Genomic DNA, 26,521 nt, shown 5'->3' with positions numbered 1-26,521 from the left:
AAATAATTAGGAAAACATTTAACTGTATATTTATGAATTGCTTTGTTCATGTCAGGACTTTTACTGACATAATTGAAGAGAAAATGAACAAGGATGTTTGGCAGAAACTGATACTTGAATAATGTTTTTTTCAAAGCATATATATAACGGTATTATAATGTATTACATGCATGGAAACTATTGCAAAGGAATGTGATTTAAGTTTAAAATTTTGAATCAGAATAATTGTAGTACTGTAGTAGCATTACTTTTCAACCACTGTGAAAAGGTTGTTGGACCTAAAAGCTCTCAGACCAGATCACTATTCTTGGTGCAATCTGAAAAATATTTGTTCTCTAGTATAATGATAAAGTTACATCTAGCTACTGTATATGCATTAATAGACATTAACGGGCATCAATATATAGAAAATGTGAGTGTAGAAAGCTAATGAAGAGCCAGTTTGGGGTAGTGGTTAAATGTTGATCTAGAAATCAGGAGACTGTGAATTCTAGTACCAGCTTAGGTATGAAAGCCAGCAAGATGAATTTGATCCAGTCTCTCTCTTAGCCCAACCCACCTCATAGGGTTGTTGTTCTGGGGGGGGGGAAGCAGCAGTAGTAGCATTATATATGTTCAGGGTCATGAATTATTTACAAAGTAATAAAGGTGGAGTTAAAAAATCAAATAAATAATAAATGTATTCCTTTTTTCCAGTTGCATTAGCTTTCATAGTGTTAAAAGATGACATGGCAGATAAAGATATAATTATCAAAGAGGTAAAGGCAATAGTTGCTACCAAGATAGCAAAATATGCTGTTCCTGAACATGTTCTAGTAAGTATTTCAATATTATACATTTTTTATAAGGAAAAACATCTGAAAATAATCTCTTCATTGTTTATGGGATATGACCAAGGAATTTCAGCTAACAGATGTAGGAGAAGAGCCTTCTCTACTGTGGTCCTTGCCCTCTGGAACATCTTGCCACTGGAAGTGAGATCTACCTCCTCCTTTATGGCTTTCCAGAAGGGCCTTAAAACCTAACTTTGCCTGTTGGCTTGGTTGCCTTCAACTGGAGTGTGCTATGCTGGAAGTGGTTGGTTGAGTGAGAGACATAAGCCCACCTCCATTCCATTTGTGCTCTTGGTTTTTAAAGTTTATTTAATAGTTAATTTTATTGTTTTAATGTGCTTATCTTTATGCTTTCATGCCATTTCTAGCCACCCAGAGTCACTTTGGATAGTGAAATGGGTGGCATATAAATGTAAGTAAAATATTTAATATTAAAACAATGATTGTTTTATATAAGCATTCCAGTTCAAATGGACAATCTTTTTTTAATTTTAGTAAACCATGATTTCTTGTAATGAAAATCTGCTATTATCAATGTTGACTAGGGGTAATGGTAGCCTTCTCTCCCTTCTGGGTATATTTAAATATGGGACATGGAAATACTGATGAAGTGCCTTTATGTATATTATTAAAATAATAGCAACTATACATAAGAGAGAGGAAGATAACTTGAGGGATAGCATAGAATTCTGTAGTGGTGGTGAATTTTATAGCTTTGGGGAGGGCTGTCCTGAAAGAGTAACTGCAGTGTCTCTACTCCAATAGGATTTCAGTTAATATTTGATCTTTATTCCAAACTGCAGACTGAAGCATTTAAATGTCCTTCCTTAGAACACTTTTGAAATGGAAAACTTTCCCAGCGTATCTGAACTGTTAGTGTCTTAAGCTATTTTAAAAAAATCTTTAAAAAGTGCACCACATATAAGAATGATATTAGATAGTAGAATTTATAGCTCTTATTGTACAGATGCCTTACTATCAGGGATCTGGGTTGAGGCCAGGGACTGTGGAAATGGTGGCTTTAATCATGAGGTTGCAATTGCCATCTTGATGTTTTTGACACCCCTTTCCCCCCATGGATGTCCATTTCAGTTGTTTTGCAATTCTGTAGCAGTGATGGTGACCTTTCCTTAGCTGGAAAACAGTTTCACTTCTAGAATTCTTGTGGGTTTTTTTTGCTTTGCTTAAATTACATGAAGCTTCTCATTAATGAGTTCACCCTCCGATTCATTTATGTAGTGAAAGATGCACATTGCCAACATTTCATTATTGGAAGCCATTTTGCCTTAGGGTGTTGTACTTCACTAACTTGGGGGATTATCCTAGTCTTCTCAGATTAGGAAAAAAACCAGGAAAAGATAACCAAAGAGCCAAACTAGTATTTCCATTTTATAATAATTATGCTAATTATTATAATATCCCTAATCCCTAGCTTGGAAAGAGGAGACTCTAACCAAGACCAGAAGCTTCCTCTACTTAATCCTTGAGAATGCTGATGTCTGAGAATAAAAATGAGAAAACAGAGAGTCATAGGAGTAACTGGTGTTTAGAATGCCAAATCTGATCAAGGCCAGCAGTATTTAAGCAGGTATTTAGGGAGCAATCTGTTTATGGTGAAGCCGATTCAATACTACAAGAAACCCTCTTATTTGCTTTGCTTCCTGATTTGACAATTTGCATACTGTTTTAGATACTTATTTTCTCAATAAATTTAATGTTGTGTTAGGACTATTACAGTGATGGCGAACCTTTTAGAGATGGAGTGCCCAAAACTGGCCCTGCCCCGCCCCCACCCCGCCTGCCTGCAGGACCACTCACCGCCTCCAGGGCCCGTCGCAGATCACCCAGGCAGCCCAGCAGCGCCATGGCGGCCACACCCTCTGCCCGCGCCCCGCAGCATCAACTGTGCAGGATGGGGCATGAGGGCAGAGTCTTGTCTACACTGCCTGGCTGCTATGTTCTTGGGTGCGCTGCTCTGTGTGGGCCACGCTCGGGGGTGACTCCCCTCTAGGGGGGCTGCTGGTGAAGAAGGGGCCTGCTAGTGAGGAGGGGGCCCTGGTACATGTGCCCACAGAGAGGGCTCCGAGTGCCGCCTCTGGTACGCGTGCCATAGGTTTGCCACCACTGGACTATTAGCTTTATCTATTTGTGACAATAATCTAACTTGTTTAGATAGGAGGCCCTATTTGAGGCTTTGGCAGCCTTCTTTACTTACTTTTAGTAGTGAGTCTTCAATTGGTCATCTGTAAATTCAGTCATCCATCCTGTCTTCCACCTAACTATTAATGAGTATTCCTTTTTTTTCAAGGCTAATGTGAAGATCTTAGAATAGCTGTATGAGCAGCTGGGGTAGGGGCTGTTTACCTTGTTAGTTTTGAAAGATTCTACAAAATTCTGCATAGGCACACATTCATATAAGTGAATGCATAGAAGAAAACTCAAGGAAGTAACTATTTAGATATTCAGCTATCTTTATTTAAAGTAATACTACTTATAATACTTTTTTATTTCTCGAACAGGTAGTGAAACGTCTTCCCAAAACTCGATCAGGGAAAATCATGAGACGGTTGCTACGGAGAATAGTGACAGATAATATTAGTGATATGGGAGATATTACCACACTAGATGATCCCAGTGTCATAGAGGAAATACTTGAAATGTATGAGAAATACAAACTTAAGCACCCTACTCTATGATGAATGGATGATTGTGAAGATGAGTTCTGTTAACAAGTTGAAGAAGCAAAAGGAACTATCAGTTTTATTCTTGATATATTAAAGAGCTATACTTATTCATGTAAAATCCAAATATTTTTTTCCTGAAAAGAATGTATTGTAACAGTTTATCTCTTGCTACATTGAATTTATATTTTATCTTTCTTTGAAAGCATGGAAAAATCATTTTCAAACTGCTATTTAAGACATATTCTGCCTTTGTTAAACAGAGTGTGGAAACTTAAGGAGTAAGTTTGAATTTAGCCTTAATATTTTTGCCAAAGATATAAAGCATTCTTTTAAAATCAGTCTTACTGTACTTTTTTCCTAATTTTGTCTTATCAGATGAACTGAAGCTCTCCATACTTTAAATTATGTGAATTTCTTTAAAAAAACACAGTGATCTTTTTTGTATGATACAATTTTCAGTTTACAAAAATTGAAAGCCAAATTAAAGTCAAAACTGTTTATCACTACTTATGTATAACGTGGCAAATTATGGTTGATTGTAGTTGGACAAACTGAATTGTTACAATGTTGCATTTGCATATAATTATGAACAGGCATATAATATTCTTATTAAACGTATATTTTTATATTTTTTATGTATTACTCAAGGCAGTAAACATACCACTCCTTCGTCTGCCTATTTTCCCCAAACAACCTTGTAAGTTGACCTGATGTGACTGCCCCAAAGTCACCCAGCTGGTTTTTCATGTCTAAGGTGGGGGCTCATAACCTCCTACTTTCTAGGCCAGGGGTGTCAAACTGCCAGCCCGCAGGCCGGTTTCATCATACTGGAGCCACGTCCACCCCATTTCCGGCAATGGCCAAAAAGCTCCGATACGTTGCGCATGTCGCGTGACGTCACAAGTTTGACATGTCTGTTCCAGACTAGCACCTTAACCACTACAGCAGACTATGGTAACTTTCTTTTTATGTATCTAAATATTGCTGATATACATGAGCCTGAGCATATACAATACAAGAACGAAGGAACAATTTTATGAATTCAGTGCAAAACATCAGTTGGGTGACCTTGGCCCAGTCACTCTTTCAACCCTAAGAAGCAGGCAAGAGCAATCTGCTTCTGAAAAACCTTGCCAAGAAAACTGCAGAGACTAGTCCAAGCAATGTCCAAGAAGCAGCACTGACTCAAAGGCACCCACAAACACAGTGGTAAAATTTTATGGAAAATGCCAGTCTCAATAAGAATCAACTTTTTACACAGTAAGTGATGGAAATTGACATTTTTATCTTATTTAATATTGGTAGCTTGGGCTTCATCTTTAGCGTTTAGAGGTGCAATAATGCTGCACCTATTAGAGTCATCTGAAGTATGTCTCTAATTGTCTTTTCAATACAATGTCCTAACTATTCCCTTCTATGCCTTTCAAAAATCATACAAATCACAGCAAGATTCCCCTATCAGTCTACATCCCACCTCACTTCAAACTCGTAAACAAAATACGTATTGTCTTTCCTAGTGAGATTCTCCCCTTTCCAATTCATGGTAATATCCCTTACACGGGTGTCAAACTCGTCACGTGACGTGTCGAGACTTTTTGCATTGCCAGCAATGGGGTGGACGAGGCTTCGGTATGATGAAACCGGCTCGCTCAAGTTTTTCCCCAAGATTCTCTCCAAACATAATCAGCCTTTCGGAACAAGAGTGTTTCCAGAGTTCTTGTCACGTGGAAAGTACAGTAAGTGGGTGTTCTACTGACCCCGCCCCCTCGAGGAAGCAACTCTCACTCCAAGTGAGCAGTGAAGTGGGGCGTGGGCGTAGCTGATTCGTTGAACTTAAGCGGTTAAGGATGGCGGCATCTCCCTGAAGGGGGCAAGAAAGAATTGCATTAGACAATTAAAGAGGAAACGGGGCGGTTTATGTGTAGGCAGCAGTGACTGGCCTTTGCCAGTCATCGCCAAAAGAGCGATGGGGCATGGCTCTATGGAGGCTGTTGGGTTATCAGGGAGGATGGATATGGGAGAAGTTGGGGCCACCTCTGAAGCAGGCCCAGACCTGCATAGCTCCCCTTAAAAACCCTCGGTGGACCGTGCGCAGCTGCTGCTGCTGCTTTAGGACGAGATCGTGGATGGGCGTTTCTGAAAGGAGGAGCGGGTCTGTGGCGCGACAATTATTGGCCAAGCTCAGCCGAGGGGGTGGGGCGGCATGGCGGCCTTCGGACGCAAGTCGAGGTGGGGGCGTGGCTTCTATGTGGCAACCTGGAGCCAGAGGCGGGGTTTCGTGGTGTGGGTCGGGAAGCGGCGCTGCTCTTCGGTTTTCTCAAGCGAGCTTCGGCGGCGCGGTTGAGCGACCGTGGTTGGTTTCTGTATCTCGGAGGGACGTTCATCGCAACATGAATGAGGCTGAAGGCCTGCGGCAGCGTCGGCCCGTTCGGCCGCAAGTGCTCACCGAAGAGAACGCGGCGCAGGCAGTCAAGGATAGCAGGTGCGTGGGAGGGCTTTGCTGTTCTCCTGGCCTCTCGGCGTTCCCTCGTCCCGGGGAGGATGGGGGACACCACCGCGGCTTTCGGAAAGGGCGAAGATTTGGAGGGCGTCATCGTCTCTTTCCTCCTGCCCCGCTTACCGACACTAATACGGTGGGAGAGCCCAGGATAGAGCGGCGCGAGCGGTTCTTCTCCTTCCGCAGCTCGCGCGGAGAGCGTGGTGTCCGGGGGGGGGAGGGAGGGAGACAGCACCGAGCGAGATAAGCGCTAACCTTTCCCTGCTAGATTCTCACGGGTTTAGGTCTCTTGGGAGGCCTTAGTGATCAGATCCATTGGTGTTTAGGAATAATAAATATTCCACAGCCTTTGCTGCTAAGAATGCTCTACGAAAAAAAGCCAAAGGCTGAAGTCAAAGACCATTAATGGAATGCCATTAAAAATAAAATAAGTGGTCTCTAAAGATCCAGGGGAGAAATGGCTTTTGATGTGACTAGGCTCGATTGAAATAGGTGGGAATTGCAACTCAGAGGTCTGGAAGAGTAGGTCTGGATTTTTATGAGAAGGGGAATGGGTCACAGGATGAAAATATCTTTCTTTTCTTTCTCTGACTTGACAAAAAACAGTAAATATCATTATTCTTGACAGTTATTTTTAAAACGACCTCTACAAAATAAACAAAATGCACTTAGGGTAATATGTCATTTTTTTCTCACAACAATTTTTATATATTCACGTAACACATACAGCTGATGAAAAGGATTATCCTTCTCATAGGTGGTAGAATGTTTGTTTTTCTTACATTAAGCAATTTTAACTTCTAACCAAAGTGTTCATAGCTTGTTATTTTTTCCCCCATTCTCTTCACCTTTCTCTATAAAATGTAAAGGTCTTGATGGTATGCAAAGAAAATTTTCTTATGATGGAGACTTACAAAAGCAATATTTTTTCCTTCTAAGTCATACAGTAATTAGCTGTAGTTGCATAGGTTCTTAAAAACTTTCATTTACTAAGAAATAGTACATTTATTTATATCCCACCTTTATTATTTTTACAAGTAACTCAAAGTAGTGAACATAACCAACACATTTTCCTCCTCCTATTTTCCCTACAATTACAATCCTGGTGAGGTAAGTTGGGCTGAGAGAGAGTGACTGGCCTCTCCAGTTGGCCTCTCCAGTTGGCATTCATGGCTAAGGCAAGACACAAACTCATGGCCTCTTTTCTAATCTGTTGCCTTAACCACTGGACCAAACTGGCTCTCTTGGTAAGGTTCTGGAGTTAGAGATGGGAGTCAGTGTTTCTCAAACCTGACAATTTTAAGGCATGTGGACTTCAGCTCCCAGAATTCCACAGCCAGCATTGCTGGCTGTGGAATTCTGGGAGCTGAAGTCCACATGCCTTAAAATTGTCAAGGTTGAGAAACACTGGGTTAAGCAATCATATCTAATAAACTTTTCTGAAAAAGAAATATTATAGAGAGAGAATGGTTCTCTAAATAGAAAAAGTGAAAAGTTTAAAAGCTTAATGTACAGATATCTGGACCTACTTTGCAAGAGCATCGATTATAAGTTGATTTTTAAAAAATCATTTGGAGATTTGTATCTGAAACATCACTAAATGTAACTAATTTCTTTCTGCAAAACTATGAATATTGTCTGAAGCTATCAGATGTTTTCTTTTAAAAGTATACAAGTTAAATGTTAACATTTAATACTTTTATGCAATATTAAAAAATAACCTTTCTTTGGAAAAGATAATCATCAAAATGCAGGATACAATTATACTGTGTTTAAAACCTCTAGGTATTTCAGTGTTTAAAATATAGTATTAGATATTTGTAGGTTTCTGTGCTTTCAAGAGAAGAATGTGATATCCTATGTACTTTAGTACATATATAAGTGCTATAATAAAATTAAAGTTAAATCATGTTTAATATATTTACTACCTTCCTTCCTCAATCTAGAGCAGTGGTTCTCAACCTGTGGGTCGGGACCCCATTTGGGGTCGAACGACTATTTCACGGGGGTCGCCAAACAAGGCTGTCTGCCATTTTTTCCCCCTTTTCTTTGGCCACGCTCCTGGCACCCGGTGATGTATAAGTGGTTGGGGGTCACCACAACATGGGGAACTGTATTATGGGGTCACAGCATTAGAAAGGTTGAGAACCACTGATCTAGAGGACATATAATAGCTTCTTAATATATAGTTGCAGTTGGTGTAATTTGCATTGCAGTTGAATACATATATACATATTTGAGGAAATGTGTGCCTTTCTTAATATAATATATGGAAGTAGTTATCAGGAGCCACTTTGTTGTAATGGTAAAGGTACTGGATTAGAAAGTGGGGGGTTGTGAGTCCTAATCCTCTTTTACACACGCAAGCTGGTTGGGTAACCAGTCATTCACTCACAGCCCAACTCATGTATCAAGAGTTATTATGAGAAGGTAGTAGCAGGGACTATTCTCTTTTTCTAAGAGTAAACATGTTCTTGCAAAATTGTTGATTTTGTGTGTTGCATTATCATTGCCTTTTGGCAATCTGCAAGAAATAGCTTACTAATTGGTACTTGTTTATATTATAAACTTGAGATGGGAGAAGTGAATTAGGGAAACATTCTCTAGGTCAGTGGTTCTCAACCTTTCTAATGCCATGACCCCATAATACAGTTCCCCATGTTGTGGTGACCCCCAAGTGGGTGTGGCCACCAATAAGAGGGAGTAGGACAGCTAGGGAAAAGGGAAAAAATGGCGGACAGCGTGGTTTGGCGACCCCCGTGAAATGGTCATTCGACCCCAAATGGGGTCCCGACCCACAGGTTGAGAACCACTGCTCTAGGTCATGCTGGCTCAGGAATTCTGGGAGTTGAAGTCCACGAGTCATAAAAGAGCCAAGGTTGCCTACCCCTGCTCTAGGTTGTCCTCAACTTACAACCATTCATTTAATGACCAAAATTACAGGGGCATTGAAAAAGTTGACTTATGACCACAGTCACATGATCAAACTTGGATGCTTGGCAACTGGCATGTATTCACATCGTAGGGTTCTGCAATTATCACTTGCAACATTCCTAGGCAGCTTCTGACCAGCAAAGTCAATGGGGGAAGCTGGATTTGCTTAATGACCACATGATTCATTTAATAACTGTACTGATTTGCTTAACAGTCATGGCAAAAACATTTAGTAAAATGGGGCATGTCTCACGTAACAACTGCCTTGCTTAGCAACAGAAATGTTGGGCTCAATTGTCAGTTGAGGACTACCTATATGAATTTTTCAGAATCCTCAAATAGCATAATCATTATGAATGTTACATTAAAAACTCCCTTCCCCCTTTCTGTGTTATTTTTGGGAACTAATGCAGGCACCACATTATAACTTTATATGCCAATCTTGCATTATTTATGTGTAAATAAGACACTGATTATTTCCAAGGATGCATAGAATTTTAGTCATATTTTTTGTGAATGAAATTTTATATTTGGCTTGTTCAGACAGTTTTCATCCTGTTTGCAAATTTCATATTGTGAAAGCAATGATTTAAATGTCATATGTAATAGTTCAATATATTATGTCTATTTTAATCAAGCCACAAAACAGAGAAAAGCTTCTCAGTTTTGTTCAAAGTTCAAGTAATTTGCGCAAAGCTATTTTTCATAGTCTACCCAGAATCAAGAACCTTATAGACATACTTCTTAACAGAAGGGCTGAAATCTTGTTACTTTTTTTGTAATATTTAGCTAATGCTAAAGCTGTTGTATCATAGGCTTGTATCCATCTTCTACACTAACAGAATATTACAAATTTGGTGCCTGTTCCATTTATATACCTCTGTAAAAAAAAAAACCCTGAACTTTCTGTAAATGGCAGATGTTCGTGAAATAAGACAACTTATTGATTTGGAAATATGGTAATAGAAGATTTGTAAATTGTTTTTTATGTTGGGCAGGGATGCCTCTGAGGATTGCAAGAAATGTTCACTCATTTCATACTTGAAAATGGCAGCTATTAGTTTTCAGCAGTCTTGATAGAGTGATCTCCAACAGTTGCAAAAAGAGAATTTGAGAGACTGGTGTGGTTCTGAGGCCTCAGGTTGCCCACCTTGTATTCTACACATATTTCAACTGTTTAATTATACTTCAAATCCTTGCAATTTTACTATCCTTTAAGCAGAGTAGACTGCATTTTTATCTGGAAAAAACCCTAACAAACACACAACTATACCCCATACAAAACTAGCATCCAAAGTATTGTAGTACCCCCATGCCTTAGAACTGAAGTTATATATTGGAGAAATTTGTTTTACTTGAGCAAAGACTGCATACTACTGTTAAGGAGGGAAGCTTTGTGACCATACAGTATCTAGAGGCACAGAAAATAATGTATCAAGTAGGATTTGGATATTTTATTTACTTCTTTTTCCATTTACTAATGATTTGCTGGTGTTTTAAAAAAATCTTGAAATTATTAAAGGAACATTTACTTTAGAAGAGTGAGATTTAAGTTGATTTTATCCACAGAATTTCTGTTTCTCCCACTTAAATTCTTTTTCAGCGTCTATATTGAGGTTTGAAGTCTAACCTCAAATTATATAATTTATAAAGCAATCTTTCCCAACCGAATGTCCTCTAAATTTCTTACATTTCAACTCCCAGATTCCTACTTAGCATATTTTGAGATAATTATTTGGCTCATCTGGAAAAATAAACATGCACACCTGCAAATTCTAATGCACGTTTGCATAGTAGAAATTTAGTTCTTGACAAAGTAATCTTGTCCTGAAATTGGTAAGACAGTTTATTGAAATATATATTTAACAGTGCTAGAAAAATGGTTTAAAAAATTGGGATAGCATAATTTAAATACTTTATTGGTGAACAACACTGTCTTTCTATTATCCATCTTTTTGAGCATGTAGAGAGTGCATCTTGTTAGCTACTGAATGATATAAACTAGAATGCTGGAATACCTACTGGCCTGATATAGGTGGACTCCTACATTGTTAGTTGCTTTTGTATATTCATGTTCTAATTTATGGTTTTGTTTATTTTTACAGTACTTACAGCAACAGGGTATTTCGTGTAACTTTCATGACTTTAGCTGTGTTATTAATTATCCCATTATTTGGAGCGCTCATTTTTCTGGATTGTCCAATAGACCCTCAGCCTATTAGGTGAGTACATAAGCATCTTTAATATCAGAATTTTGCATGTGACTTAAACATTCACTGTGGCCATTGTTATGAGGGCCTTTTAGCTTTATGAATAGAATAGCGCTGTAGTCAATTGTTTAGAAAAATGGTTGTGCCATTACTTACAGTTGTACGGAAATGAAAAGACAACTGTTTTGTATCTTCCAAATTAACAGATGAACTTATGGTGCCCTATACTGCTTTTGTTTGCTCCTTCCTAAACATTACATTTTAACAGATACAATATATTTAATTTAAAAAGTTGTCATTGTTTTTAACCATTGTTCTTTGGTATTCAATGTACAAGCTAGAACTTGTCGTTGTCAGTTATCTCGTGACTCGCTATCCTTTTCAGCCAAAGCATAGGGTGACATATTAGTCACACAGTAGTAGCTCTTGCTCTGTGCACATCTCCTTGCAGTCTTATCTTAGCTTCTCTGTTCATTTTGTGTATTTTTGCACTTTTTTCTCTCATCAGTATAGGTAAAGTGCAGTTTTTATTTTATTTAATCTTAAATAAATCTTTTAAATCTTAAAAACTTCCAGGAGACGCTTCTCATTCTTCTCTTATTTTCTGCTCATTTTGAATATTTTGCTAAGCATTCAATTTTCCATTCATCCTGCACTGCTTGTAGCCAATCTTTAAGCCGATACGAGTTATGTTTGACTTATGATAGCAATTGGGACCAGAATCTCTGTCTTAAGCGATCCAGTTGTAAAGCACAATCTCATCGCTTAGCAACAGCAATCCCTGTAGTTCCATTGTTAATCGAATCCTACAGTTAACGTTAAGCAAGACAACTTTTTGCCGTTTTTCTGCAACCAAAGTCAGTAGAAAAGTGTAAAGGAATGTGTGGATGACCTTGGGGGATATCAGCTCTTTAACACTATAAGCATTTTTTTTGTCTTCAGTAATATAATTACTTTCTTTAGCCTGCATTGCGTTTTATTAAATAAATAAATAAATAAATAGCTACTACAGTCCAAAAACCATAGGCCCCCAAACCAAAAGCCACTCAAAATTTAGCTAATGCCTATTGTTCCCCATCCAGACCTTTAAAGACTTACACTGGCATAAGACTGTCACAACAAGAGGCAGTGATATATAACCGGATATTATCAGTATACTAATGGTATCTCACCCCATGGTGACAGATAACCTCATCTAATAGTATCATATAGATGTGAAATAGGAGAGGAGAGAGCACTGAACCCTGGGGCACACCACGCTGAAGGGCGGAAGGTGAGATCCCAATCACCACAATTGGAATTGATTCCAAAGAAAGGAGATGAACCAACACAATACCATGCCCAACCACCCTCAGTTCTCTGAATCTGTCCAGAAGGATACCATGGTCGATGGTACCAAAACCCACCAAGAGGTCAATTAATGCAAGACTGGATATGAACAGGAATTTAAAAATGCTAGGTGACAAGAATAATTTGGAAAACAATATATATTGGATATACAAATGAAACCCACTGATGTTTTAATAATTACAGGTTACATACAAATAACAATTTCAAAAGGTTAACCCAGATAACTGTTCCATATTGGATTTACAAAAGAGACCTATTAATGTTTTGAAGGATTTTAAGGGAAAGAAAAAATAAAAAAATGAAATAAAATCAAATTTAGGACAATATGTGAAAGGATCAAAAACCACAGTTGTCAAAAATAAAAGGAAGGAATATAAATATGGTTTATTTGATCAAGGTTAAAGTAGATATGTTGCTATTTCTGGTAACTCTTATTGAACTTTTGCTGACCTGGACTGAATGATGAGGCTTTAAGGATTTGTTTATAGATAAGAGGTGGAATATGGGGAGAAGAGATCGTTTGTTGTATTTTAACAGAAGTGGATAAGTTACTAAAATTGTTTATAGTTGTGATGAAGGCGGAAATCATTTCTTAATATAGTTTTTCTTTAATATATTTCTCCTTTTTTGTTTTTCTTTCAATTCTTTTCTATTTTTTCTTTACTCTTAATTTTTTTAGTTTGCATTACTTTTTTCTTTTTAATTGTAATGTTTAATGTTGTTAAAATTGTTACCCACTTCATTGGCTTGAACCTTAAGCGTACAGAAATTGTTACCAAATATTAAATTAATAATTGCATAAATTGCTTTGGATAAATTGAACTATGCTGTTTTTGAAAAATATCTAATACATCTAAGTTACTTGGTAAACTCAAACATTAATTTATATTAATTTCTTCTGTATGCTTATGAAAATCTTTCTTCTTGACAGCTTTAAAGAACCTCCTCTTCTTACTGGTGCTTTAGAGCCAAATGTTAAGCTTCGACAAGCAGAAAGATTATTTGAAAATCAGCTTATTGGACCAGAATCTATTACAAATATTGGTGGTAAGCACAGATATTTGAAATGCTATTTTTAATAACTGCTTAATGAGTTTACATTTTCCCCCAGAAGTCACTTCTGGATTCTAAACTATAAAAAATTATGAATTCTAAGTAACATATAAGATAATTTGTATCCAATAAAGTCCTGATATATCTTATGTAATATTACTGTATCACATAAATTAGCAAAAATAATACACATATTTCTGATTAAATGTGATATTACAGAAAACAAAAACAAACCCTTTCATTGTTCATGTGCAAAGAGTTTACCAGTCTTCATAGAGTCCAGATATTGAGGATACAATCAAGAGGAACGTATGCATTTTAATTTAAAATCATGTTAATTTGTTAAATTTGAATTTTAGTCCAAAATCTGACAGCAGTAGGATAAGCACAAGCTATGTGAATTAATATTTGACCTCTAGAATTGTATTTCTAACAATCAAATACGGCAAATACAATTAAATAATATTTCTATATTTACCTTTTATACCAGAAGTCCCCAACCTTTGGGGCACCAGAGACCAGTGCCTTGGGGAAAGGTTTTTCCACGGACCCGTGGGAGTGTGGTTTGAATACTGCCTGCATCCCAATTTTCCATCACGAATATCTTTTTTTCTTATTTATGCATTATAACCTTGGAATAATAATATAAATATATCCTATTAAAAAAATTCCTGAATGTATTGCTTGTAAATCATAACGTTTTTATTGAACAAATAGAAAAAATGTTGTTATATTTATTCTAACAGGAACTAAATTTCAACTTTACGGAATACTAGATTCTGCTTATATTATTGCCTATACAGGCTACCCACTGTTTCTTGAGTGCAGGATCGGCCAATACCATTCTCCATGCATTCCCAATCCATTGCAAATGCACCCCTTGCTCATGTTTTGAAATTCTAGTTCAGAAATAATACTTTCTATCCTAAGTTATCTGAAGTGTTTGTGAGCAATTAGTCTACCTTGTTTCATTCCAGTCTAGGGAATTTTTCAAATTTAGTTGGCCACAGTACCAGATATACCCCTTCCTCTCCAATGGTTAGTCACTGCCTATAAACCTACTTCATTCTGGGCTGCTATGTTCTCATTTGACCAGCAGCACTTTTTTCCTTCCATTTGATTTATCAATGACTCTAAAAGCCCATGAAATCCAGTAAAGTGTTTTTAGTCACCATGTTTTTGTTACATGTTTTGACAGCACACTTGCATTGCACTCTTTCATCTTCCATTGGGGTGTCCTTTTGGGTTATTCCCAGGCTGGATGACGCATACGGTACTTTATTTTTCATCCTATGCATCTTGTACTGGAATGCTATCATATTTGAAGCTATTTTTCTTTGTTTCTGTTTCTACCACAAAGTTTCTGTAGAGCCACAGTAGAACACAGAAACCGAAGAAAAACTTGTTCTCTTTGTTTTGATCATTCTGGCATCAAAGTAATGACTATGCAGTAAAGATAGGAGGAAAAAATTGCATTGGTGTCAAAGGGGAGAATATGGGAAGGAAGTGTTAAGAAATCAGTGCCTGCAAACTTGGGAAAGCCATGAAAAAGGAGAAGGACTAGTGAAGAGAGAACTATTCTTTAAAGAACTGTTCTTCAAGCTTGCATTACTCCATATATTTTTTTTAAAGACGCAGCAGTTAAGTGTATATTTTGGGAAGTTAAAGTAATCGTTAATCTTTTGTGGATCCTATTAATATGTTCAGCAATACAGGTTTCTGATTTTTGCTAATTACAAGCCCAATAACTCAATAAGCTTAACGTCCCTAAAACTGAATTTTGACTACATTATGCCAGAAAAATATACTGGGGGGGGGGTAAATGACTTAGTAAACCTTTGGCTTTTAGATTTAAATTAATCAAGTATCATAGTATGATATACATAGAAAAGTACATACAGATTCTAGATTTACTATTGACATTAAAAAAACCTTAAATTGTATTTTGAATTCTCAAGAGCAGATTAAGTTTTTGTTTTTTGTTAGTGTACTAAATGTAAGACTATCAAAAGATATCAATAAGCTCATTTCATCTATTTTCCTGGAAAAGTCCAGGAAACCAAGCAGAGAACTTTTGCTTCATAAATCTATTTATTTCTGAGGAACGGATGTGTGAAGGAAGGACTTGATTTCCTTTCCACAGTCCTTCCTTCCAACATTGATAAAGAAGTCTAGCCAGAAAACTATATTAGGTATTTGTCATTTTTCATCTTGTAATCTGGAACTTTGCATGTTCTCTTTTTAAAGTACTTTTCTTTTTAAAGTAATAAACCTTCTATATCTCTGTTCTTGAATGAAGGGCTGAATGTCCTGATCCTATGCCTTCCCCCTACAGCGTAGGGAGGCTGCAATAGAGATATGAAGTCATTTTCCCCACTAGTTTTATCTTGCCATAAAGGCAGCCCAGGTGGTGAAAACACTATCGATCTTATGCACTGTGGTAGTGAGAGGAATGCTAGGCAAGGCATTCCTTGAAAGATAAGCAGTGGCAGGGACTTACCAAGTTACTATTCCAAGATAGCAGATGGTGCCAGGAAAAAATGGTTTCTCAGAACTTCCATCCTGCCACCCTTTAGGCTCATCCATGTCACCATAATTGATTTGGTTGTTTGAAAAAACATTAAAAGAAGTTAGATAAGGCTGACTAAGAGAAAATAAAATTAAGAAAAAGTAATTGTAGTTGTCTTTTATAACAACCCTTTAATGTGTTTTATGGGAAGCTAGCAGTTTCTCAACAGTCTTCTCAGCAATTTCAGTAGAGCTAAGGAAGTAATTTTTAGAAATCTAAGCTAGATAATCACCATCATAATGACAAGGTATTATCATCTGATAAAATTAAAGATGCTAACAATTTGGTCCAAACAGACCATTTGAGACTTGCTGTTCCATGTATGAAATTTGCTGTTCCGTGTATTATAACTTTATACAATACGTGAACTCTTTCTTTTATTATAAGGCAGTCTTTAGTAACAAATCTGAAGTTGCAGCTGGTATAAAATGTAGCATCAAGACTACTGACATATAATGTGGACTTTTACTGTTAATTGTTATTGTAAACAGCCACGAGTCTGTAATATTTAAATAGAAGAACTATATCATTAAATCCTATCAGTGTAGACTTCCATTGATTTGAAGTTATTGCAGTAGATTTCCAGCCCAATTCATAACGCTTAAGGTCATAAGGTCCTTAATAGTACAGCACCCAAGTTATATTTTCCATTCCTTGTAAATATTTAGGGAGGTTCTGTTGAAGAATCACCCTACTAGGAAGGTATATGAGATATGGACCAGGTGATGGGCCTTCTTAGTAGCAGTCTCCCACTCTGTGAATATGTTCCTCCTGGAAGTAGGGGACCCCTGAACCCATTCTTTGTTTTCTGGAAGCAGGTTGTATTAGAACTGTTTCAGCAAGTTTTTGGCCCTTGGTATTCAGGCAACCATCACATATTATTTCTGTTTTAATTGTAATATACTTTGAATTGTTGCTGCCCCCCCCCCTAGGTCTATAAATAATAAATAAAGTTTATTGCTGATGGAGGCAAATGCATTTCAGTGATAATTCTATGTTATCTTTTATAACATAAAATATGCCAATACAGATATAATGGAAGGCAAACTTTAGTTTTGCTCTTTGACGGTTTTGTGACATCACTGTATAAAAAGCATCTTGAGTGTTCTGAAGTCTTATATAAGCCTTATGTGTTAAATGCATAGCTCATGTCACTGCTTGTCTCTCATAGATGTGTTATTTACTGGTACTGCTGATGGAAAAATTGTGAAGATTGAAAATGGGAAAATTTCCACTTTAGCTCGTCTTGGCCATGGTCCTTGTGGTAAAAAAACACTACTTATTTTGTTATTCCTTTTATATTGTGGTTTGACTTGGCTAGTAAACCATTTCAGACTTGTCGCGTACCTTCCAACTCAACATTTTTAAATATATGAAAAATTATTTCATGATACGTTGTTTGTGCATTTTGGAGTGGTAATTTTGTATGTGTAGTTGTGAAAAAACCTATGGATATTTGGTTAACAACTCCTTTTAAAGTGAAAGATAGCATGATAGGAATCTTCCTCTGTAATAAAATCTTGATAATATTTCTGGTTAACATTAATTAAGTACTGTGTTACAATATTCATCATTATGTATCTGAGAATTGAGCAGAAGAAAAAAAGAATATTTATTTATACAGAGATGGGCAGTGAATGATTCTCCAGATGTTATACTGAACTCAGTTCTCTTCAGACTTGACCAACCTGATCAGGAAAGAGGTAATAAGAGTTGCATTCCAGTATTTGGAAGGTCATGTATTGCCCATCCCTTCAGGTCTAGCAAGATGCACTGTTGTTTTTAACTACATCAGAATATGGGTTTTGTCATTATTTAATTATATGAAGAAAAAGGATATAAATCTAACTAAACAGAGATGTTTTTGAATGTTCAAAATTTATCTTTTATTGATCAGATTCAAGATTATTGATACTCTGTTTTGGAAGCACAATAGAAACTTTTGTTTAGAAGCTGCATACTTTATATTTATTTGTATTTTCTAAAAGGTACAAAAGAAGATGAGCCTACATGTGGGAGACCACTAGGAATCCGTGTTGGACCAAACAATACTCTTTTTGTTCTAGATGCCTATTATGGGCTGTTTGAAATAAATCCTGACTCAGGCAAGTCTACCTCTCCTTTCCCCCCCCCCATACACATTGCACCAAATCCTAGTTGGTTTTAATTATAGTTTGAATGATAAGCTGTAAACCATGATGTGCAAGTGACACCTATTTTGAATTCTGCTTAAGAATCTGCTAATTATTTTGAATCCTTAATATTAAATAAATTCAGTATAGGCATAAGTAGAAATTATACACTCATATAAGTACAAAAGAGCAAAGAGTTTTTAAAAAATTGTTTTTCTGTGATCAGGTGCAGTCAGGCCACTTGTGTCTTCAAAGATTCCTATTGAAGGGAAGAACATGTCCTTTGTGAACGATCTTACAATGACTCGAGATGGAAGGAAAATCTATTTTACAGATTCTAGTAGTAAATGGCAGAGAAAAGATTATTCCTTATTAATCATGGAGGCTACAGATGATGGACGGTAAATGTTCTAGACTGAGTTGTAAATTATATAACAAAATTGTGATTCAAGCATCACAAGAAGAATAATTTTGGGGGGGATGATGGAGATAGCATTTCTAGAAACAAGTATTTGGTGGTTATTAAAATGTTAAAATAGTGAAATAACATTTAAATTTCATCTGTTGACATTCTTAATTGAGGTATATTTCCTTCCTATATTTCTTCCTTGAAACAGGAAATTTTCTATTCTCTACGTAGTTGCTTATCCTTAAGGAGAATAATATGATGGGTATGTGGTAGTTTGGTGCTACTGGCCCTAAATACCACTTTGTTTCTTGGTACAATTCAAATGTTGGAGATAAATATAGTTTTCAAGATACCTCAGGGACCACTGTATTCCATATTAACCTGTGTCAGCCTTAAAATCTGATGATTGGTGAGGCATATCTGGTTTGGGCAAGTTAAAAGGCCTTCTTAGTAGTATAACTAAGCTCTGAAACTTCCTGGTTTGAGAGGCCAATTGTTCCATCAGTGCTATTTTTTTTAATATATCCAGCTATAGTTTGTTCTTATGCATAATATGAGTAATTCATATATATATATATATATATATTGATATAGGATTGTCAAAGATCATATGGAGATTGAGAGGGGATTAGTAATACAATTAGTAATACCCTGTAATTGTTCTGTCTTTAGCTTATTTGAATATGACACAGTGACAAAGGAAGTCAAAGTCTTAATGGAAGGACTGAGATTTCCAAATGGAGTCCAGCTGTCTCCTGCTGAAGACTTTGTGTTGGTGGCCGAAACAGTTATGGCAAGAATACGAAGGTAGATGAGATGCTTGTAAGGATGCTGTATAGATCCAGCTATTTTGTTAAGAATTGACTAAATGCTAGTTTAGTTTATTTGTCTGGGTAGATGAGTAGAAACTTTTCCTATTTATGTATTGTCCTTGCTAAGCAAGGAGGATTTTTTACTAAGTGACTGTGTTCTGCAATTTCTAAAGAATGTTACTGGCTAACTGAGATGCTATGTAGGTTTTGTGATCTTTGTTTAGTTTTTAGTAAGCACAAATTTATCCTGTCCTTCGTTCTGTATTGCTATTGCTTTAATGTATTCTGTGTTCTTTATACATGTTTTATAGTTCCAACTGCATTCTAATCATTAGGGTGGTAGGTTAGAAATACAGCATAAAATATTAACACATTCTTTGTTTCATACAGCAAATTTGTAAAATGTTTATGCATGTTTAGGTATTATGTATCTGGACTGATGAAAGGTGGAGAGGATCTATTTGTCGAAAACATGCCTGGTTTTCCAGACAACATTCGTTTAAGCAGCTCTGGAGGTTATTGGGTAGCTATGTCAGCTATTAGAGCAAACCCTGGATTTTCTATGGTGGATTTCTTATCTGAAAAACCATGGATTAAAAGAATCATATTGAAGGTAAGAAACAGCAGTAACAAATCTTATGTATTCATATACCAGACTTGAGCTCAGCCGCCTCTAACTGAAATTCTTTTAAATAAGCTTCCTTTGAAGAGAATGTATTTCTTCTCCCTGTCCTGTTTCAGATCCAGCCATTGCAATTTAAAAAAAAAATACTTTATTTGTTTAATAATTCAGAACAAGAGAAAAAGAATAAAATAATAAAAAGTAGGGAGGAAATAAAAGGAATGCAACAACCGTTGTAATCATTTTTTAATGTTGCAGTCAAGGCAAACACACTGAAAAGTATGGATTCCTTATCTTTGGAATTGGTATATGCACACAAAAAAAGGCTTGTATGAGTTTGTATATTTAACTCTGAATTTCAGGATGAAGAACGAATGAAAATCATACTACCAGACACTCAGTTTGTGTCAGTATGGCAATTATTGTTTGGCTCCTTGTTTGGCCATACTTAAAGATCGCAGTTAAAAGAAAGTTTGGCAAATAAGATATTTTCACTCTCTAGTTCAGTAGATGTTTCTGTTGCTTTTATTGACATTCTGCATACATAACATCAACTTCTGACTGTTGGAAAACATCATGTTGCCCTGCCCTTCCCCACAGTTCCATGATCACAATTTGGGTAGTTGGCAACCTATTAGCATTTACAATTAGTTGCTAAGTAACACCCCCCCCCCAGTCATGTGATTGTTATTTGCAATCCTCTTTGCAGGCTTCCCATCCATTGATTAACAGTAACAATTATTATCACTTATATTCCAAAGTGCTTAACTTTGTCTGACATTATGCATATCCAGGTATTTAAAACATGTAATAATGAAACAGATGGCAGTAATTGATTCAATCACCTCAAATGTTGTAATATTGATGATTCAAAGAAAACTGTCTATAACATGATTGTTTGTGTTGCAGCTGCTCAGTCAAGAAACTGTGATAAAATTTGTGCCCAAGTACAGCCTTGTGGTAGAATTAAGTGATACTGGATCCTACAGAAGAAGCTTCCACGATCCAAATGGAATGGTGGCAACACATATAAGTGAAGCACATGAATATAATGGACATCTGTATTTGGGATCTTTCCAATCCCCTTTTATTTGTAGGTTGGACCTTAAGGATGTCTAATTCTGAGTTGAAAGCGTTACTGCTGTCGCCTTGAATTACTCTAGAATGACATGGCTGAAACACACATTTTGGACAAAAATAAAGAATGGAAGCACAGTCAGTCATGAGCACTGTTTAAGTAGCAGGATGCAGAATTAGTCCTTATTAGGCATGCCATACTTAAAACCTGTGAATTACCTTGTTTAAATTCTCTTTCAAAATGGTGGGCTGTGTAGATGTTTTTGGTGCACTGTACCATCTCTATAGCACCTTTATTACCTTTCCAGAAGGTAAATAAAATACAAAATTACCTCATGAAACAATATTTGTTGCATTTAATATTTTAGAAATGCTATTCAAATCTATTATATGTATGTGGTCAGCTTTCCAAAGTTCAAATTTTTGTCCTGTAAATGCATCATTGCTCTGAAGTTGCTAATCTTAGATGAACTAATGCAGTAAACGTATTTCCAGTTTGAATCACTATAATGCATGCACATTATAATAGCAATGCTATTTATAGTTGTCTTAATAAATTCAGCATACTGCAGCTATAATTCCATTTCTAGTCAATACTATTTTCTGCATGGATGGTTTTAAACACATGAAATTACTTGTAAAGAAGTCTAAATCTGAGACTAATGTAGCTTAATTTTGGAAAAGCTGGTTCAACTGCCCTATTGTTCCTCTATTTAATCATTGGCATAACTCCTTCAGGCAGAGGAATGTTTTAATATTGTGAGGGGGGGGGGTGTAAAAAAAAAGTCAGGATGGCAGCCATAACCATGCAATCAAAGCTCTACTGCTTTTTTTAAGTGTGTCACTATATATATTAAAAATTGATGGGGCTGTGGGCAGATGAATGTGGTGACATTTTTTTTATCTGTCAACTGCATAAATCCATTTAATAGCCCTAGCTTTTAAATGAGGGATCACCTCTAATGCTGCTGAATATAACTCTCAATCCAACAGACATGTTGGACATGTTGCAGTCCAGTAACATGTAGGATATTGTCATTTCTCCATCTTGTATTAAATTCTCATACCATTTCATTGGTATACAGTGGTACTAATTTCCAAAGAAGCCTTTATGCCTCTATCAGCTGATTAAAACTTCATTAATTTAATATGAAATATGAGATTTAATCTAAAGTCTGTTAATTATGACTTAAAACTTCTTTTTCAGATACATAAGAAACTAATCTTGGTTACCCAAAACATATTTTTACTAAAAAGATTTGGCATTATAAAATTAAGTGCTTTCATTATGTGTGAACAATTTTTTTTTAAATGTTAACATAAAGAATTTAAAAATCAGTTTAAAAAAGTCATGCATTTATTGTGTTGTTTCATTTGACCAATTCCATCTCACACATCCCTCCCATCCCCCAAACAGCCCAGGAGGAACTCACAATCCAAAGATAACAAAAATAAACTGGATGTTGAATTAAACTGCATAGTCAGAATGCATATGTCAGACCCAGCGTGATACTTACCTTCCAAAGTCCAGAATGTTCCAGTTAACCCTGTGTTCCAGCCGAGTCCGGTAGCTTCGTGAGCTACATCGCCAACAGCGGCGGCCGAACGGGTCACATGAACATCCTATGTTGCCAGCACATAATCGGACGGAGGCTATGTAGAAATGGAATATGGAGAAGCCGACTGCTGTTAAAACTGTTATGGCTTATGTTGCTGGAACCGTGACTCTGTAAATGAAGGGAACTGGGACGCTGGGTCTGACAACACTTGGATACCGGGAGGGGTATTATAGGAAGAGGTTGAATGGGACATTAGGGATGAGAATGGCGTGAACGGAACGCATGGACTCAATGCAAGGTTTGAACATAAGTACTAGCTGGATCGGGGCGTGGACTCAATGTAAGGTTCGAACATAAGTACTAGCTGGATCGGGGCGTAGGTAGGGTGGAGGACTATCACGAGGCAGGTATGGGGAGGGGGACAGGTGGATTCCAGATGACCAATTAACCGTCAATTGGGGTGTGTACTCTGGGTGTGGTGGAGGAATGTATTTAGGGCAATGAATGGAGCTTCGTTCCAGTGCTAACTTAGTTTCAACATAGTGAATAAAGCTTGTTGAATACTGCAACGTTCCTGTTTCCTGGCTTTTGCGAAGCGCGGTTAGGACGTTCTGTTAGCATATTTTTCTGGTGCTGCTTTTCAGGCAGGGAGCGTCATCTGCAGACAAGACCTGCATCAGGACTTTTTGCTTGCTTACATGAACAATACACACACACACACACACAAAACCCAGAGAGGCAAACAGGTTCTTCTAGGTTGCAGATGGTTCGTAAGTTCTGCATTTGAGCTTAACACACAAGGGAGAGGAAGGAAGGATTGTTTCAAAACATCCATTTCATTCCCTGGGTAGAAAGCTAGTGGAGACCAATATAGTTTTTGTGGAGTGAGAGTTCCAGAATTCTCCAGAGGACAAGTGTTTTGCCTAGCAACCAAGAGGGGAAAGAGTGGGAATTATAACAAATGCAACATCCAATAATTCAACAAACATGGATTTTGGAAGCAAGAGATACAATTTTGAGCTCACTCGGGAAAATGCCAGTGCCTGGCAAAATAATGTTTTCTATGATCTTCATCCAATACTAATCAAGTCATTCTTGCTTAACTACAGTATTTCAAGATCAGCCACTTGTTACCACCCATTGGTCTACTTTTAAGTCCTACCTTTTGTAAATCACTGTTTATAGTAGTGATGAGCAAACAAAACATTCCTGAAATCTACCATGGTACAAAAGGGGGGGAAAGTGTACCCTGCCAAATGTTGACCATAATACCTAGTAGTCCCAAATAATATTACTGAGTTTTAATTCATCAACCTTGAGAGAGCTTTAATTTTTTATTCCCAGCACTATGGAATTAGTATCAGTTGACATAGTACGTTAAGCCATAATATAGTTTATTTGGTTTTGACTGTGTTGTATGAATGCAGCCAACTGTTACTCATTCAATAAACAAAACTTAAATAAATCCACTCTTTGGGAACAAGGTACTTCTGAAAACATAGCCCAACAGAATGTTTTCCAATTTCAGAACTGAACTTGCAATGTTTTCATGCAAAAAGGGGAGGGGGAATCAACTTCTAGTTCTTTTCCCTATCAAAGTTATTTTTTGTTTTGTTTTAATGCAGCATAATTCAGGGGAAACCCTTTTTCTGGCAAATGCATCTTGCAGGCATGAGAATCATGTTGACCAACATGCAAATTACCCAGAATTTACTCATCAAACTGCCTATTTAGAGTTTACATATCTGATTGGGTCTAGATAAGAATCTGTTATGTTGTCATCCTTTTCAAAATTTGCTACCAAAGGAAACAAAATGAGAAGTGTATTTTTTCTGCCCCACTTTTTTTTAAGTAAAAGTTAACTAAATATTAAAGGTGTCAGGCCTAAATGCACATATCCACTTTCATATTGCTGCATAATCTATTTTTGACTGATACAGTCAGAGAAAAAGATAGTGAAATAAATTTGTTATTGCTCAGAAGCAAGATCCAAGAGATACACTCTAAATAAAAAATATTTAGAGGAAATGCTGCACATTTTTGCTTTATTAATTTTAAAAATCCACAAGTACTCTTCTTTAGATTTTCCTATGTGTTACAATTTTTTAAATGTAGAATTTGGTTTCAAAAGCTTAACTGGAAAATTACTAAGGAAATCCTAATACTGCTATTTCCATTGGGCATGTTAGCAGAATTTGAACAAAATTTAAAGACTCACCCATTCACGGATGGAGAAACCAAACGTATGAAAATATCTTAACTTGTTTAGTTTATATCACAATCCAAGTAGTATTTCTGAGTATATATATGCTTTGAAATTCACAAGTGGTTTATCAGTTTCTTATCTGGTTATAACAGCAGTTATACAGTGTGTGGCACTAAGGAGTTAGTTATCTGTTTTATGTCCCTGGAAAATCCAGCTGGACTTAGTGACTCATGGTAGATCTCCACCCCAAAACCAAACATTACCGTTGGAAAAGGTGGAGTTTTTGCACACGGCAATCTTAAACTATCAGGCAGCAAAGTATAAACAAGATCCACAAAAGAATGTGCATTTTCTTAAAATTTAATTTATTTTAAGAAGTAATAACAGTGCTCCCCAATGGAGAATTTAAAAACAAAACTTCAATTACTTGGATTTGACTGATGCTTAAATTGATAAGACAGATTCCCATTTCAGTTCAGTTTTGAAAAACCAAAAAGCATAGATTGCACTAATAAAGGAAACAGCTGGGTTTTTAGTATCAAATTTTTGAGAGTCCATGAAAGTTATTTTGGGTATTATTTATTAAATTTATGTGCTCCTTATCTCCCAATAAGGCAACTCTATCTCTGTGTGTGCATGTGTGTGTTGACTCAAGGCCAAACATAACAATAATGCTCCCACCTATTTTCCTCACAATCACCACCTTGTGAATGATCTGAAGGAAAATGATGGCCTCAAATCCTCCAGCTGGCTTTCATATCTAAGACAGATCTAAAACTTAGTATCTTGGTTTCTAGACCATCACCTTAACCATTACATCAAACTGGATCTCTAGTATTTTTCTTTACATGTGTAGCATATGCATCTAGTTGTAATGTACTGTAGCAAAAACAAAAATGTGAGCTCAAGCTGTTTAATATTCTGTGCTAATTCTTTCTGAGAACAAAACATTTTATTGCTGTGCAGTGGGTGTGATGACTTATGTATATACACAAATTATCCAAAAACCCCTGTCTTATCAAAACTAATGCATTTAATTATTCGATGCTACGTGAATAAAAAACCCTGCAATGGATGCAAAAAGCATTCATTTTGGAGCTGCTGAATAGCAAGAAGCATTTTAAGTGACGTGGCACACTGCCTTTTCTCTTGTGATGCTTAAAACAGCCACTTTCATAGTACTTTAACGCAAACTCCAAAACAAAACAAATGTTGATGTTGATATGTATTCAGCAGACATTTATTGCAGCAGTAAATGGTGACTCCTGAAAAAATCATTGTAAAGTTTGCATCTTATAAATATTTCTCAGATGTATTTCTCTGTTTTAGTAGTCCTCAACTGATGCCTTCTAAATGCTACTAGAAGACAATACAAATTTTGATACATATATTGAAAAATCATTGGTTTGAAAAAAACAGTATTGTACTACCAAAACAACTATGCAAGCTACCCAGTCATTTACAAAAATACACTTAATGTGCAAATATCTGAATCACCCATTAACTCACCTGGATATACTTCTAACTAGAGGAAAAAAATGGAGGAAATACAAGTAGTCCTTAACTTACAACAG

The 26,521-nt window shown here is 36.5% G+C and overlaps 2 protein-coding genes across 6 annotated transcripts in view; both read left to right on the top strand.

Moving 5' to 3' along the window:
- Window positions 1–4,145, top strand: part of ACSS1 (acyl-CoA synthetase short chain family member 1) — a 39,804-nt gene extending 35,659 nt beyond the window's left edge. For all 5 annotated transcript variants that reach the window (XM_039320881.1, XM_039320883.1, XM_039320882.1 and 2 more), the window contains 2 exons: window positions 697–815; window positions 3,353–4,145. In XM_039320881.1, coding sequence (XP_039176815.1) covers window positions 697–815; window positions 3,353–3,529 — 296 coding nt within the window. In that variant the 3' untranslated portion in view covers window positions 3,530–4,145. The remainder of the gene's footprint in view (window positions 1–696; window positions 816–3,352) is intronic.
- A 1,626-nt stretch (window positions 4,146–5,771) lies between these two features.
- LOC120297819 (adipocyte plasma membrane associated protein) lies at window positions 5,772–22,517 on the top strand. Its single transcript, XM_039320888.1, has 9 exons — window positions 5,772–5,999; window positions 11,054–11,170; window positions 13,440–13,555; window positions 17,302–17,394; window positions 18,119–18,235; window positions 18,489–18,663; window positions 19,344–19,478; window positions 19,904–20,096; window positions 21,015–22,517. The coding sequence occupies exons 1-9, from the start codon at window positions 5,908–5,910 to the stop codon at window positions 21,222–21,224; spliced, it is 1,248 nt and encodes a 415-aa protein (XP_039176822.1). The 5' UTR covers window positions 5,772–5,907; the 3' UTR covers window positions 21,225–22,517.
- Window positions 22,518–26,521: the final 4,004 nt, after the last annotated feature.

This window comes from Crotalus tigris, unplaced genomic scaffold, assembly GCF_016545835.1.
Source record: "Crotalus tigris isolate CLP2741 ecotype Arizona unplaced genomic scaffold, ASM1654583v1 scf7180000023713.2527936, whole genome shotgun sequence".
NCBI lineage: Eukaryota > Metazoa > Chordata > Lepidosauria > Squamata > Viperidae > Crotalus > Crotalus tigris.
The sequence above is the reverse complement of the archived record's forward strand: the minus strand, read 5'-3'. Positions and strand labels throughout refer to the sequence as shown.